The 17034-nt window shown below is 46.8% G+C and overlaps 1 protein-coding gene across 1 annotated transcript in view; it reads right to left on the bottom strand.

Moving 5' to 3' along the window:
* Positions 1 to 8338: 8338 nt before the first annotated feature.
* mri (BTB/POZ domain-containing protein mrityu) overlaps positions 8339 to 17034 on the bottom strand; it is a 185022-nt gene continuing 176326 nt past the window's right edge. Inside the window, exon 10 of the mRNA XM_089559681.1 lies at positions 8339 to 15798. Coding sequence (XP_089415807.1) covers positions 15374 to 15798 — 425 coding nt within the window. The 3' untranslated portion in view covers positions 8339 to 15373. The remainder of the gene's footprint in view (positions 15799 to 17034) is intronic.

The following is a 17034-nucleotide window of genomic DNA, read 5'->3' as shown; positions in this document are numbered from 1 at the left end:
CTACGCTGCGGTCGTGCTCGCTTTTTATTGGAAACTGGCTAAGCTTGCGTAAAGTAATAGTGGTTATATTTCGCGGTTCTCTGCCGCGGGGGAGCCATATAAACTGAGACTAGCTCACGCGAGCCCATAGTAAGTTTACTGTCTCTCTTTGGAAACGCAAGACAGTGAAAGAAATTTTGTAAATATGGCTGCATACAGACATCATTTCAGTGCACTCGAAAATTATTCCAAATTTCTTGAACATTTCCTTGAATGGCACGAAGATGCAATATAGTTGGTGGCCGTACCCTAGGTAAATCTATAGTAAATTCAAGGCATGCGCAAAAAACACCGGTACAATAGGCATCAACAAAACCGTTCAGGATATGATATCTCAGTCTTGAAAAGGCGGACCGACGTATCACTCACGCAATCTAATCCCCTCTTCCTAATGTGGAATCTTCCAAAAGCTCCCGCGCCTTCGTATCTCCACTCCTGCCCAGAATCTTTATCTCCCGAAGCTGTGGCTCACACTTCGTGCATTGCTGGCATCTTTTCTGGCCCGGCCTGGCCGGGGCGGTGCGTTAATGACCGCGCGGCTGAGCATGCACGATCGCTAACAAATCTAGGAGGTGAACATCTTTCGCAGCACTGCGCTGAGTGCTTCGTGTGTAATCGTGCGGCAGAACATGGGCCGGGGCAAAAAAGGTGCCAGCAATGCAAAAAGTATGAGCCACGGCTTCGGGAGATAATGATTCTGGGCAGGAGTGGAGATATGAAGGCGCGGGAGCTTTTGGAAGAATTCCACATTAGGCAGAGGGGATTAGATTACGCGAGTGATACCTCGGTCCGCCTTTTCAAGACTGCGATAGCATATCTTGAACGGTTTTGTTGATGCCTGTTGTACCGGTTTTTTTTTTGCGCATGCTTAAAATTGCTATATATTTGCTGGCTTTGAAGTAAATAAAATCAGATGAAGTTAGCGCATGACCTGCGTCAGTCTTTCTTGTGTACGTCTTGTTGCAGCGCTATTACCATTTCTGCCTAGGTAAATCATTTCAGTGTAAGGAAACGTAGATGCGGGACAACAAGGGAACGCTGCTGGCCAAATGGATTACTTCTACGTACTTCGTCTAACTTCGAATCCACTAAAGTTATATACCTAAGCTTTTTTTAATGCTTTAAATTTGTTGCTACGCAACATGAGAGCAACTATGTGATGCGGAAAGTATTGACGTTTTGCTTTTTTACCAACGACTCTAAACTGGACTTTCATTTAGTGACAGCTCTTGAGTGATTCCTGAGACACTTTGTGATAAGCCGCCGCGGTGGCTCAGTGGTTATGGTGCTCGGCTGCTGACCCGAAAGATGCGGGTTCGATCCCGGCAGCGGCGGTCGAATTTCGATGAAGGCGAAATTCTGTCTTGTTCCCACAAAAGACCTTACTTGGAGCCACGCGCTCGATCATTGTTCTAAACAATAGAGTCATCATCATCATCAGCCTAATTACGCCCACTGCAGGGCAAAGGCCTCTCCCATGCCTCTCCAATAAACCCTGTCCTGCGGCCACCGTATCCCCGCAAACTTCTTGTTCTCACCCGCCCACCTAACTCTCTGCCGCCTCCTGCAACGCTTGCCTTCTCTTGGGATCCACTCCGTTAACCTCAAGGACCAGCGGTCATCTTGCCTTCGCATTACATGCCCTGCCCAAGCGCATGTCTTCCTCTTGATTTCGACTTAGATGTCGTTAATCCGTGTTTGTTCCCTCACCCACTCTGCCCGCTTCCAATCTCTTAACATTACACCTATCATTTTCCTTTCCTCAGCTCGCTGCCAATACTGCCAGTAGAATATATTGTCACCTGAGCTCAGTGAATGATACATAGTTGTTCCGTTGCCTTAGGTAGTGCTATGAATGAAGTGTTCGCTCTTCAACCTCGCCCCAGCTGGACATCCATGAATAACGATGTGCGGCTGCTGGGTCCTGGGTGCTTTATGAGCGGCCGAAAGCAAGCGGTTCATCCTGTTGTGTTCTCCGTCTTTCACTGTTCAACCAAAAAACGCACGAGAAGGAATAAGGCCTTCAGTGAGAGATCCAACGTCTCAATGGTGTGCGCCAGTTTGTACAGTCGGGGACAAAAGTCTCTGGACCATGTGCTCCGTAAACGAAGCCCATACCTCTATTTTAGTAGCCGTCTAGAGAACACAGATGTGGAGGTGAAAGAGCAGCATTTTAACTTTTACCTCCACAAATGTAAACTTCAGCCGGCGGCTATTAATAGAGGTATACCCACTTTGTTTGCGCATCACGTGTTCCGGAGACTTTTGTCCCCGACTGTACATCGTCACCTCGAATACGCTACCAGAAGTACAGCAAGTCACGCCTCTGCATGTAGACCTTAGGAGCGCCGATCTGTTTATCCACCACCATTTAGCAGCGTTTCCTGTTACCTCTTCGCCCACTACTTTTGGGATCAGGCACTAATCTGAAAGGCATAGAGACCTGACGCTAATGACATTTGGGACAGGAAAAACAGTATACTTGACTGCGCTAATCCCAAAAGAAGTATGTTTAAATAACAAGCAAGAAGTGGTGTAAAAATAAAAGCTGCCGAAACATACGAAGTAGGAAAGGTTACGAGTCGGTTTAAGAAGGAGCTTAAGCAGGAAAGCCGGCTCAAAGTGCTTAGCGACTCTTAATACTCGTTGAGCGTTTCCAGGAACATGCAGCTATTTTCGTCTATTCCGCGAAAGCGACTCCAACTAGGCTTCCTGTGTTGCATTCGCTTCTCCTTACTTGCTTTCATGCCCTTCAGTTCTTTACGTCATTCGCAGTTTAGCTTCTTTAGAGAAAAATGATCGACCCTGCAGGCTGTTGCTAGCGTTGCTTTTGCAACATAAATGGATGTCGCTTGCAGAGCGCCGTTTCTGAAAGCATGTGGGTTTGAGTAGAGTTGTCCCAACTGTGAAGCTGCTTTTAAAAGCTGCGGGATGTCTCCATTAGAGGTAAAATAAAGTGGGTATTAGAAGCGCGGCACTGATGATGGAAAAACTCGCGGCGCGGGTTTCGTGTTCGTTGTCACACGGGTTAACTTAAGTTGGTCGAGTAAGACGCTAAATGTGAATTTTATGCTTAAAATACCTCTCAAAACATTATACCTCTTTCTCGCGCAGGAAGGTCAGCATAGCTGTAATGCTCGCCCGTCCACAGCTCTGACGCAAACAACCGCTAGCCCAGCGGGTAGTCGATCTAACAACTGTACTAACCAGGGAAGTCATAGTGAAAAGGTGAATCGGCTTGCGACTCAAAAAGGGAATGACGTGAATGGCAGTTTGCTTTTTTATATTTACTCTACACCCCTTCGCTTGTAGTATTAGCGCTTGCCTACTGGTCTGAAGTTTGGAGCCTATAGTGAACAGGCTTGAAACTAAATTCAGGACAGCGCAGTGAGCTATAAAACGAACATGACGGCGGTAGCGTTAAAAGAAAGAGAGTAGAGTGAGTCAAGGGACAAACAAGACGTAATGACATCCCAGCCAAAATCAAGACAAGAGAATTATGACAGGAGAGGCGCGTAATGCAGAGAACAGATTGCCGACTGTAGTTTACAGCAGCGGAGTGGATTTCGAAAGAAGGTAAACGTGGCAGCGGGCGGAAGAGAGCCAGGCAGACTGAGCTGATTACTTAGTTTGCGAGAATGGAAGGGTCTCAGCTGACGGAGGGGAGATTTAATTGGAGAGCATTGGGAGAGGCGTTCTTTTTCCTGCATATGGCCGCGTAACCGGGCTCTAAATAATAACGACGGCGACTGCAGCTTGCGGATGCTTCATGAAACACATTAGGTTAGAGTTGTTCGTGCTTCGAGTCTGAGTTTCATTTGACCTTGCCTTAGCAGCAACTAACAGTCATGGTTATCTCAACTTGCACAGTGACTGCCCGGAACAAACGCCGCCTCCTGGGTCAACTAAGTCTAAACACCGGTTTAAAGGAAAAGATATTAGCAGTAAGTGTGTTATTCACGGCAGACACCCCCTTCCGCGCCGTGGAAGAAGGGATGGAGGAAATGAAATATGGAAGACAAAAAGAGGAACTGTACTGAAGAGCTCAAGAGCTTTCTTTGGCAGCCATTTGGTGGCGCGAAGTGCCTACTTATGGCAGTCGTATGGGACTCCGAGGGCTCGTATTCCTCGAGTTCAGTTGAGTGGACGTTGTTGTAAGCTAGTGGTTTGTTATTTCTTCCGATACTGCTGACGGCAATAGCTCAACAGTAGCGACATTTAAACGTTAATACGCTCGGGAATTCCAGGCATGGACCTGGGACGTGGCAGATATACGTGGCCCTGCACACATCCACCGGAAAAGTCATCAACAGCTGTTTGGGTGCGAGCAGAATCCGTGCGAATGCGGTGTAGCAAATAGCTTTAGGTCTTTTTAGTCCAGTGCTCACACACGGCTGGTTGGGGGATACGGCAGGATCTGAAATGGCTGAACACCGCTTCTCCCAAGAATCTATATTATGAAGAACGGTTCTTGATCGACTGCTAGACAGCGCAACATGGGCCAGGCATACTGAGTTTCAAAATGGTCAAGTGCAAACGAACGCATTTCCGCCAAAGGAGTACTCCCCGTCGCACCAATGCCAGGAAGGGTGAACGTATCGCCTACAGTCTCAATTAAATGACCAAAGTTTCAAACCGCTGGTTTTATCTCCAGATGTTAGGACTTGGGGCACCAAGAGTGCTAAGTGCCAAGTAACCCCGGGACTGAGACATCTTTGGTAAACGCTGGAGAACACTTCGCCCCTCTACAATCTCTCCAAGGCGACAGAGATGTATTAATAACCTTTGTGAAGGCACAAGGATAAGAGGTTATGACAGTGACACATAAATCGCTTGGTTGCTCGCGGCCACCCGCGCAACTTGAACGGGTCTCCTTAGGCTCTTGCCGCGTAAATTTCTGGACATTCCAACTGAGATACAGATGGGGAAATTAAGGTAGTTGGTACAGTCGGGGACAAAAGACGGTAGACCACCTGTCCCTCAAAGGAAGTCGATAGCTTTATAATAACCGGTGGCTGGAGACCTGATTTGTGGAGATGAAAGAACAAAATTTTGACTTTTGCCTATGTGGTCTCCACCTGCCGGCTAGTAGAAGAGCTATCGGCCTCGTTTCCGGAACACGTGGTACACAGAATTTTGCTCCCCGACTGTACATTATGCAGCTCAATACCAAGTCTTCGTCGAATATGTCCATTCAAGAACGACTATTTCGCCATAGCACAACTGTGATTCTGCGGATCACATTGAGCCGCGACGACAGTGAGAAACAATCGAGAACTTGACGCTACGGTAGGCGGAGATCAAGAACGACCTCAAGAAAATGCATGTAGCTAATTAAGCGGATGCACAAGCTGCCGAGGTAAATCTTCGGCCGCGTATTAGGTTACCCTGTACCTAGGAGCGTTGGCTCCTTCGCTTATACACCAACGCTGTGCTTTTAATCCGGCTTTTAACGGGCAGTACCCGAATTGTGGTTGCGCGTTGTCGGAAGCGTACCACATGGTGTGGGCATGGACCTCTAACCTTACTTACCCCCTTCCCCTCACCTACCCGAGAGAGCCGGGAGGCTGCCCTGCTCGGCTGCTCTACGTTAGAGAGCCAACAAGCTCCCGTGACTAAGGCCCGAGCTGCAGTGGGTGCCACAGGGATCCCGGACTAGGGGCTCCACCTAGAATTCGTAAGGGACTGGCCCTCAAGGCCAGTCCCTACTCTCTCCTGTTAAGAGCCTCAATAAATGTTTTCCACCACCACCACACGAAAATAAAACAAGGCCTTTTCCGCTTATGTACATAATCCCACACCTTGAAGTTGATCTTGTACCAGAATTTAGATCTCAAGGCTAGCCGTTTTGTTGGCAGCGGGTATACCAAATGCAAATGCCGTCTGACTACATTAATACACGAACCTGCCTGCGATTTTTCGACGAGGCATCGGAAAGTCCAGTCATTGCAACGTCAAAGATCTAGGGGAACGAACACTTCCCTGAGGCAGACCCCACGGTGTTCTTTCAGCATCGTCGGACGCTTACTGGGATTGACGCTGGGAGTGCTTCACAGTAATAGCCTTTCAGCTCATGTTTCCGTCGCTTTCCCACACGTGCGGCAAAGGCTCAACGACGCCATCATCGATCGGCAACGTACGTGACCGACCCCAGCGGGCACCGCAGCACGTCAGCAGAGATTCCGAGCGTGATGCGAGCCCCTGATAAACTCTCGACGTGGACAGAATGGAAGGTGAGAGCACACTGTGGTATAATATACAGTCTCGCCAAGCCAGCACCAAACAAACCAACGCAGCTTTCGTGCCTTCAGAGCACGGGATCTTCATTACGGTAATGAGGCTACGTCACCCACCGAGGCCGAGAAAAAGTGTGGAAAGAGTACCAACGCCTCGGGGTCTCTTCGATTTGGGGACACATGGAGCTTCTCATTCTAGGTCATTTTTGCGAATCCTTTCCCACTGCCCCTGTTGATCTTTTTCTCCTAACTGAGCACGTTCTGTTTGTCCCAAGTGGCTTTCAAACAATTATCTTCAATGCTAAGGAACTTTGCTATCGGCGTGTTCGTAATCGTATCTGCCAGTGAGGTGGCACGCCACTAGTGCTAATCTTTTTTACACGCGACTGTATGTATCAAAGTTGATGAATGAGAAGCTATACAAAGCAGAGCGCGGTAGGCTGGCTGTGCAAGACGTGGAACGAAAGGCTGCGCCGATGAGCTAGTGGTCTAAAGCAGCGGCCAGCGAAGCTAATCTGTTACGCCCGCCTCTAGTTAACCCGTCCGGGGCTATAGCATGGAACTATTTAAAGCGTTAGCTCTATTACCCGATTCTTATTTCACGCCGTCCTCATCCACAGCGTGAATTGCCTCAGCTGGCAGGTGTCAAGAGTGGAGAGGGTGGGAGGCGACGGCGGCAGAATGGAGAAAAAATTCCCGCTTTTATTTCAGGGGAGAGCGGCGGCAGGCGACGTGTAGCCTAGTGATTTGGACGTATACCTCGGCTGCGGCAGCACGGCCGGTCTCGAGGCGCGCCACCCTCGAGACCGGCCGTGGCGGGAGGTCCTCGTTTTTTACGACATTGAGGGTCATACGACTACCCGGAGTTGTTGACCTTACATCAAAATACCAACGCAGGCTTTTCTTTTTCCGATTTGCCGCCGTTAAAACGCGGCTGCCATGCCCATGATAGAATAAGCTTCGCATTCTAGAAATCTCCACCATTTTATTCGCCGGAAAGAGCTTGGCAAGAGGTTGTGTCAAGTGGTCGAGAGTACATAGCCCTCGACGACTTTGTCAGCCCACTCCACCGCCAAAACTTGCGTTCTGGGGTCAGAGCTAGCCAGCACGGTCTCCCACCGCTCGAGAGGAGCTGTAACTCGATCACCCGGAGGTGGCTCTATTTTGCAGTCCCACAGGATGTGATCGTAGGTAGCACGTTGGCCACAGTGTTTACAGTTTGGGTTGTAAAGATCTGGATAAATGTGCGCGAGGAGTGATGGGGTGCGTATCAGTCTCGTCTGTAGACGACGCCACGTAACCTCTTGTTCTTTAGTAAGTCTTTTGTCTGGAGGGGGGAAAATTCTCCTCTCTAGTTTAAAATGATTGGTGAGATCATGATATGTGATCATGGAGTCCTTCGTGAAATTCAGGGAGCCAGACTCATCCACTGCCCGGTCGACGAAACCTCGGGCTTTATTGTGGGCTGCCTCGTTCCCCGGATTCCCCGAATGGGCTGGGACCCATATCAACTCGGAATAATTTGGTGAGAATTTGGTTGCGTTAAGGATTCTAAGGGAGGTGTTTGTAATTCGCCCTTTAGCGAAATTATTGATACCCATTTTGGAATCGCTGAGGATGATGCTCCCTTGAGTATGCGCTAGGGCGAGAGCTATAGCCGCCTCTTCTGCCGTTTCAGATGATTTAGTTTCGATTGTGGGCAAATGACCTGGGCTCAAATTGCCCGCGCTTTTTTTTTCCACCTAGTGACAGTTCACTAAATAACAAATTTACTCGCGACAGCATGAGCTGTTTCGCCCGGTATATGAGAGGAAAGAGAGGGAAGCTCTCGTCACGAAGCCGTCATTTCCGCTGTGGCAGCGTTACCCAACCAGCATAAAACCAGCATAAACTGAAGTGCACACTTCCGGAATTCGGGCCCTGCAGGTTTGTGCCCAGTAGATGAAGACCACAGACGCTAAGCCAAGGCGACGGTTAGCATACTTCACCTTAGATGGTGCCGCTTGAAATGAACACAGCTGCCGTAAGAGAACCAGACACACAATGACAAGGCCACGCACATGTACATGTGTAGATATATATATTAAAAACGTTTGTTTCTGTACAAAAGAGAGCGAGTCGTGCATATGCAACACCCTCGCACACACAAGTAGTGATTCGACACAGTCCGAAGTGTTAATTGCATAACACTGTATAAAACACAACAGCAATCGCACACGAGATTACACTTCAAAATATTACTGACGCGCAAGACGAAAACACTTGCCGCTCTGTCAGTGCAAACAACACACGAGTGCAAATACGATATTCTCCATGTGCACAAAAGGAAACTAGGCGTCCTGTTATCGCACGGAGCCTGGTATTTCAACGCGGGATTTCGGAGCACCATAGTGAGAACCCCGCGCAACGCAAAGTACGGCGAGATAGGGTTTAGTAGCTCGACATTGCACATCGCTTTGTTGACTCGACAAAAGAAGCGATGAAATCTGCCGTTCTGTGAGAGAAAGCCCTGCGGAGGTTACATGATATTACATCTGAACTCCTCCTTAAACGCATCGTGAAAAAATATTTGACACACACGTGTTCAGTAGCGCACCGTGCCTTACGCATACCAAGAACGAGTTATCAGAGACAGCGCAGGACGCTTGTGTTAACAGCGTGTAGCGTCCATAGTTAAAAAAACATTACTATGATGGTGCCGGGCAACAAAAACACAGACACAGGTTTGTGGTCGAACCTGCCCTAATGCTATCCATGTGATAGCGCGTTTACTTACTACTGATCAGTGTCTAACGATAGGTGCATCAACGTATGGGCACTGAAGAATAGCCCAAAAGTGTCTTGTGGCCTCGTCATTTAAATCATAAGCATTCAGGCCATATCTTTTCTTTTTCTTGCACTGAAAACCTTGCTTCTTTTAAAAAGTTTCTAAGCAAACCAGAGCAAAAAATAGGGCAAATATTACATATGCAGTTTACATAGAACAACTTAGAATCCATGCGAAATTCACTTCGAAGTTACGGCAACATGCGCGCGGTACTTCTTGAACCCTTGTCAATGGAATAAGCAGATAAAAATGCCGTTTTGCTGGCCGAAACAATCGCCTTTTAAAATTTATTACATGTGCTTACCCCAGCACCTTCTCCCGATGACAGGAACAGTGCCACTCAACCTAGTTGTCAGCATCGCTCCAAGAGTCAATTTGTACCCAGCCATAGTTTTGCAAATCACTTTCATGTGTTTAACACTGGCGCTAAAATAGGCGCCACACTTCAGCACGAACTGAAGATACATATAGCGTTCTTTGCTGGATAGTATTATATCGCCTAGCAGCGAATTAGAAATAGCATCTTGCAGGAAAACTGCCACCCTGCATATTCAGAGCCGTGAAGAAAATCTGGCTGAACGAAAATGACGAAAGTTCAGGTTTTGTTTGGCATGAAAAATGGGTAACGACCAGTAAGAAAAACAGCAGCAAAGACATTCGGAGCCATCAAATCAGCAAGCTGAAATGCTGCCGAACAGAAACGAGTACCAAATGTATATTGTGCTATCTGCCCTCCCTTGCAATACCTTAACATCGTCGGAAACAAAATTTAGCGGAACGGAACCGCCGCGCACTGTATTTCAGCTAGTTATAGAGCTGCGCAATCACCTCAGCAATCGCGGCACAGCCGAAACATCGGAATCTAAGCTTTCGTATACCAATAAGGTAGCGGCATTCTTTTAGCTTTGGCAGTCTTCCTCACCTTCACACCTACTCCCTACTTTATCTCTCCCTTGTGCCTCAGCTGGTTTTTATTCCACTTCGGGAGAAAAACAAAACTTCAGCGCATGCGCGAGGCAGAGCAGGATCGCAGCTGGTCGCACGAATAATCACCGAAAGAGTGGAAGAATGAGAGTTCAAAACTGATTACATTCAAGGCGGTAAAAACGGGAAATCTTCGTGCTTAATCTCCGCTCGTGTTTCCGCCATTACTGGGGACACCTCCATGAAGAAATTATGAGGCACGAGGTCCGAAACGGAAACCGGCAGAGAAAGGGAATGATGCTACCTTCTCAGTACACACGGATCTTACGAGTACCCAGAATGTCGCGCCATCTACTGGATGGAGTAACACCGACCGCCGCAGCAGCCCGTTAACCCTGCGGCGCTCTCCAGACGACACTGAAGCTTGCAGGTGGCGCCCCATTCACTGACGACTAATTGCGAGCATGGCATTTTAGAGCACAGTTTCGGAACTTGCACGACTTGGAAGCTGCACAGAACACTTCTCTGTCTAGCGAAGCTGCCAGCAACGAGAAAACTGAAATGCTGAAGCGGTTTGGAAGCAGACATCTTCCCTAAAGCCATAGATAGCACTAGCTTCCTCACTGAAGACGATTTTGGCGACATGTCCCAAACGCTGTGGCTGCTAGTGCAGTTCGTAAAGTTTCACTGCTACCACTACTCTGCTACCACGTGTCCGACCAGTATCTGCCCGTATGTTTAAAATTACTTTCTTTGTCCTCATCTTCACATTCAGTAACAGTACTTTTACATCCAGCCCACCTGGCACTACAGCATCCAGCAGGCACAGGCTGAGCTTTACTTGTGCAAGAACTGCAACTTATCACGAATCTTTCAAGATTTCTGTCTAAACATGGTGCAACAATATGTGCGAGTATTCTCGTCCACACAACACAAGTAGCTCGGCATATTTGTACACACGAAAACACGTACTGCAGTTACATATTTTGGTGAAAGCAAGGTGGCAATTTTGCTTGGAGTCTTGTTTTGTGCGGAACGCGTGAAGCCTATTTTCTTTTTGCTCTATGTTTCTCTTCACAAAACCCCACAAGGATCAGTAATGTGCCGCTCTCAAAATTCCAGTAGGCTGAACAAAATAACTGCTGTACTAGTTCCAGGCGATAAGAGATTGCCGAAATCAGCTGTGCTTTGATATACTACGTTTAGCCCTATAATGCCTGGCACATCCCACCAAATACAGTCTGGAAGAATACGAATGCAAACTAGATGCATTTAAATACATCTTGGTCCAATGTTTATTGAATCAGAATCAAAGTGCCAATGCCAAGGATGCAGCAGGCCTCCAGGAAGAAAACTCGTGCAAAAGCTAATCTTAATGACACCACAGCCTAAAATTTCTGGGTTTGTACTGTTCCACTGGAGATTTTGTATTCGCTTGAGTATTGGCGACAAGCTTTATTGTACTAAAGCACCAAGAAACTCGTTCCTAGTATGTTAGTGCAGGGATCAATTTTCTTAAATCTAGCTGTCCTTTAATTTCTGCAATCACTACCATCATCATCAGCTTTACTGCACCCAGAGCAGGACAAAAGCCTATCCAATATCTAATTAACCCAGCTCTGTGCCAGCTGCTGCCACCATATCCCCAAACTTCTTAATCTCATCCGCCCAGCTAACTTTCTGCTGCACCCTGTTACGCTTGCCCTTGCTTGGAATCCACTGTTACCCTTAAAGACCAGCGGTTATCTTGCCTTCGCGTTACATGCCCTGCCCCAAGCCCATTTCTTCCTCTTGATTTCGACTAAGATGTCATTAACCCATGTTTGAAATCTGACCTACTCTACCCTCTTCTTGTCTCATAATGTTACACCTATACTTTTTCTTTACACAGCTCGCTACGCTGTCCTTAATTTCAAACCTTTCCATTAGCAACCCCACGTTTTTGCCCCATAGAACAGCAGGAACCAAAATTAAAACAAAGCTTTAACACTTTCCTTCAAAGTTCTCTTTGCTTGGGCATTAGAGGTTTAATAAGCCTGTGTTGTTTACCCCATTTTATTCTTCCTGAAACAGTGCGACACCTAAAAGTGATATCTCTGAATGAACCAAATTAGGAACTATTTGTGTCAAAACTATGCTGTTTACAATGTTATCTACCAAACAAACGTATTTCTCAAAGCAGGAAGCTTGGTGGCACATGCTTGGATAAAACAGTATGCTATACTAAATTTGACACTCGGTCTCTCACACCGTCTGCTGCTAGAAAATAATCAGATAGTCACCGAACTATCTACTTATTTTTTTTTCACCACCATAGAAAGCTTGCTGTTTAAGCAGCTTGGTTCTGCAGTGGTTTTATTAGAAACTGCAGATTTTTACACAGAAATTTTTCATCTGTGCACACGCCTGTTTTGATGTAAGCTGACGCTGGAAACCATAATCAGCGAGCATACAGGTGATTGAATGTCAGCAAAAGTGATGTACCAAAAATTAATACAAACCTCCCCCTGCGAGTGTCTAATTCAATACCCAAATGGAAAGCCGTTACAGCACAGTTATGTACACCTTGTTACCGAAAGTTTCAGTGGATCGCAGTCACCGCTTCACCCAGCAAATGCAAAATATTGTAATGCCATCTACTGACGAAAGCTAAAGGCATATCTTCAGCAATGCAGAGAGAGCGCTGCTTTTCATCGAAGTGAACACTGGAGACAACGTAAACTAAGACAAACATGACGGGCACTCCAAAAAGAAAACACTGGTGCTTAAAAGAAATCAGTAATGTTTTACCGAGATGTGGTCACGTGGTGCAATGCAGGAATAATGGCAGTTTCACCACAAGATGCCATTTCATTTTTTAGATTTTCAAAGCAGAATTACAAAATTCTCATTTCTTACATACTGGAGCGCTGTATCCTTCCAAGATCAACCACAGCTAATTGGCTTCCTTTAGACCTGAGTAGGCTATTTAAGTTTAAAAAATATTACAGAACAGAAACAGCAAGAAGCATATGAAAGCACTAAGTCAGTGCACTCAAGCGTTATCCAAAATTAAAAGGGAGATATTATTTATTGCGAAGAATTCAAGTGATAAAAACGAAGGCCTGCATGGGTTCTGTGTGTTGCTTTATTTGATTAACAGATTAAAAGAGTATTCCTGGAAGTTGTAACTGCTTAAAACAGCCTCCTGAATTCGAAATCAACTGAATATACTACTTCGAAAGGCTGCTACAAGAGTTAGTTACATCATACTTCTCCAACAACATATTTCTAGAGCAAAACAGTACCAGTTATGACTCTAGTGCTACTCTCAGTTTGTTCATTAATCGATTACCTCCCAATAACTTTTTTTTGCTATATGTATCATTGACAGAATGAAGAAAAGTGCAATATTTGTTTTTCCACTTGCAATTTCAAAAGAAAAGGTGCCATATATAATTGTAACCTCATGCCCTGAGAGAAACTGGCACACCTAATGATCAGATCAATGAGTACAACTATGCTATTTTCGCGTTTAAGGTAACAAATCTTAGACTAAAAAAAAGCTTTCGGACCACAGCTTATTACAAAACAGTGTGTGCAGAACAGCCTATTTCTAAAGTGACCAATTCAACAAGAAACACTCCTCTCAACACCACAAAGTACTAGTCCTTAACAAAGCTGAGGTGTAAAAATGCTACCACGCACACCAACTTCTGTTTTATTTGTCCCCAGCAGGGTTGGCAGAACCGAAACTTGCACGCCACAGCTTGGGACGGAAAAACAAAGTCTTCTCTTCTCTCCAGGGCTTCCGAAGACGCAGATGAGCGCCGCTTCTGGTGTTTCGCATAAGACCAATCCGTGCGGCTCTGAGTTCACGTCTACTAAAGCAAGCACAGGCACCATCAGATGAACACACGAGTAATAAGTGCACTCAGAGGCAGTGCTGACCCTCTTCTTTGAGCTTTCTTTTTTTTTTCCAGTTCTTCAAATGCCCTTGCAAGGTGCTAGGGAAAAGAAATGCGTCAACGAAGCGGCAGCTTTCAGAAACAACGAACAAGCAAGAGTGGAGCAGCTGAAAAAGTTCAAACCCAGGGGAAGAGAGGCTACGGAACACCTTTCCTTAGCACACAACACAAATTATACAAAGTTAGAGTTCACTACTAACGGTGTTCTCGAGAAACCCCAAATACCCATGGGCTCAGTAGAACAGTAAAAACATTTTCAAAGTCACACGCATAACTACAAAATACGAACGACCCTTCTATGTTCTTTTTTTTTCCCACCGCAGCTTGTATGCCGCATCAAGTATGTCACAAGAGTCCGCACGCCAAGCACAGTATCTGCTAGAAACAACGCTCACTTTTTCTAGTGTAGACAGTCCAGGCCATCTTTGGAAAGGAAGTTAAAAAAACTCTCAGTACAACAACAAAAAGCCCCTTGTTGTTTAAAATGAACTGTGAAGTTCACAGAAACTTCTCTCACTCATACCGCTGCCAGCCCTGCTACTATGAGTACAGTAACAAACTTGCTTCGAATTTAGCAGTGCACGAAAATACAGGAAGGTCAAGTTCTTAGCATTTTCAAGCATGAACTAGCATGAAATTTCAAAACCCTTCTCTGAAAATGAAACTGTTAACTTGTAACAAAGTGCAAGACTGAGCTGTGAGGCATAGCATTCAAACAAGTGTGATTAATGCAAGCACTGCCTTGCTCGACGAAATAAAAGAACAGAGAAAAACATGAAAGGTGGTAGAAGTAGCATCAGGCACTTAAATGTACACACTGATTTCCATGGTAGTTTCACATTGTTGGCAATGAACTTTCATGCAAATCAATAAAAGCAAAGGACAGGTAGAAGCACTGATGCGGTAGTGCCCCATTTCAACAACCCAATGCCATCTGGCAACAGCTGTCTAGCATTAACAAGGAACCTTTTCAGCACTATGCCATGCCCGTGCCACGCACTAGAAAGATAAGATACACAACCTCACATCTCTTTCTGACACGGCAAACATCCCAGCGTGCTTCTCACGAAAGAAGAAAAAAAAGCTGAGGGGAACGAACAACGCACGAAACGTTGAACCCCACTTTTAGACCCTTCTCAGTTCCCAGCACAGCAAGCGAAACAAAGTGATCTGTGCCACAACAGAGTTCAATATAAAGCACATGACCTGCTTGAGGCATCTGTTACACACAAGTTGAACCTCCTTGTCCAGACGCCCCATGAACCAGCCACTTCACACGACGTGGGCTCCGAATGCCCCGAAGCACTTCTTCTCTGCCACAGCGTTGAAGAAACTTGGTACACAGGCGAACCCTAAGGAGCAAGGCCCAGAGCATCCTTGCAACGGTTCCCTGGTGCTCCCTAGGGCAGATCGTCCGGTGGGAAGAGCACTGTTGGATAAGACTCCTTAGGCAATGCGACGACGACCTCTTCCTGTGGCTGTATAGGTGCTTCCTCAGCCCCACCCACTGCACCGAGCTCCTGCTGATGCACATGTACGACGACAGGAGCGTTGGCAGCCGCGGCACCGCTACCCCCTCCAACAGCGGCGGCGGCGACTGCGGCCTGGTAGATGGCCGCCGGGTTGGCGACGGGCGGCGAGCCGTCGGTGGCCGCCGCCAGATTCGTCACCGACTTGCTCTTCACGCACTGGAAGTCGACGTGCCGGCTTTTGGCCTCTTCTTTCTCCCACGACATGCGCAGGAAAGGTCGCTGCACGTAGTTGTAGATGACCTCGGCGCGACCACCGGGCCGCCGCTTCACCTTTTCCTTGTGCGTCGGGTAGCCTGCGTGAAACGGTTTAATCAAAAATGCATGCATGGGCTATGCTAAACGTCAGGACTGACAATCGTGCGAACATTCTTCTCATACATGCCCAGGCCCTGTCCTCTGTCCAACACATATCCGCCAATATGTCAACTCACCATGTCCGTAACAAAGAACTGCAAGATTACCTTCATCATGGCTGGGGACAAGCAAGAAACTGTAGCTCTAGAAAGGTTTCAACCAGCCTTAAGCAAGCGGGCCACTGCCAGGAGGTCCCACATCCACTGTCTTTGAAAAGAATACAATATGTTTCCTATGAATGCACTAACCAGGTACTGCAGTTCATTCCTGCTCTCGGCGTTTCTTTTTATAAAGTTTCATTTGCAGCTCGTATCTTTTTTTTCCCTTATCGTAGAGATCTTTTCTCTGGCCTTGTTAGGATAACCTGTGAATAATGTTTCCATGAAATAAAATGCATTTCTCATCATTTTGTAAGCCATATAGAGAGTACACCCAGAGCCATCGTGCAAATAAGACCCATCCAGAAGTCACCAACTGAAGCTGCCAGGAGAGAAAGGTGAGATGATGAATGGAAAGGCGGCGATGGCAGAAAAAAGAGAAATAGGGGAACAAAATGATCGAACACTACTGCTCTATGAGTGGTTGAAAGAAGAGATCGGGAAGCCACGAATGCCATCGGCAATGTGAGCCAGCCTAACCGGTTCTGTTTAACTCTGCCCACGAGCGGCTGCAGCTCAGAAGCGAAGTGTTAGTCGCGAGGGAGCTCAGCCAAGATTGCCTATGGCAGCAGCGGGAGAATCAAATGAACCAAAAAGCCAGAGCAAGCGGAGATGTATCAGCTGCCCTTTTATTAGTCATCGCAAGAGACAAAAAAAAATTTTAAAAGAAAGGGAGAGGGAGTCCGGACCAACAAAGCTTTGCTGGACTCAAAGCTAACACAAAATGAATGAAACAGATGCTCGTGCTTATGACGTTCATCATCGACAAGACCCATTTGTGCTCGCTACCAAGTGAGAAGCCAATCAGCGGCGTAGCCATACCGTGGAACGGTGGACGAAGAGGACCTCACAGCAGCGAGAGCGGTGCTGGCGGCAACGCACAGAGGGTAAACCTTCAATTTACGGAACTGCCTTCTCAGACAAGGTTCGTGTTAGGTAAGCTCCATTGGGGCGAGAGCCAAGAAGTTTCACTGCTAAGGAGCCGCTGACGCTGTTACCCAGCCACTGGCTCATGCC

Source organism: Amblyomma mixtum, chromosome 9 (genome assembly GCF_055824585.1).
Source record: "Amblyomma mixtum isolate Tamu chromosome 9, ASM5582458v1, whole genome shotgun sequence".
Taxonomy (NCBI): Eukaryota; Metazoa; Arthropoda; class Arachnida; order Ixodida; family Ixodidae; genus Amblyomma; species Amblyomma mixtum.
This window is presented reverse-complemented; position numbering and strand designations above follow the sequence as displayed.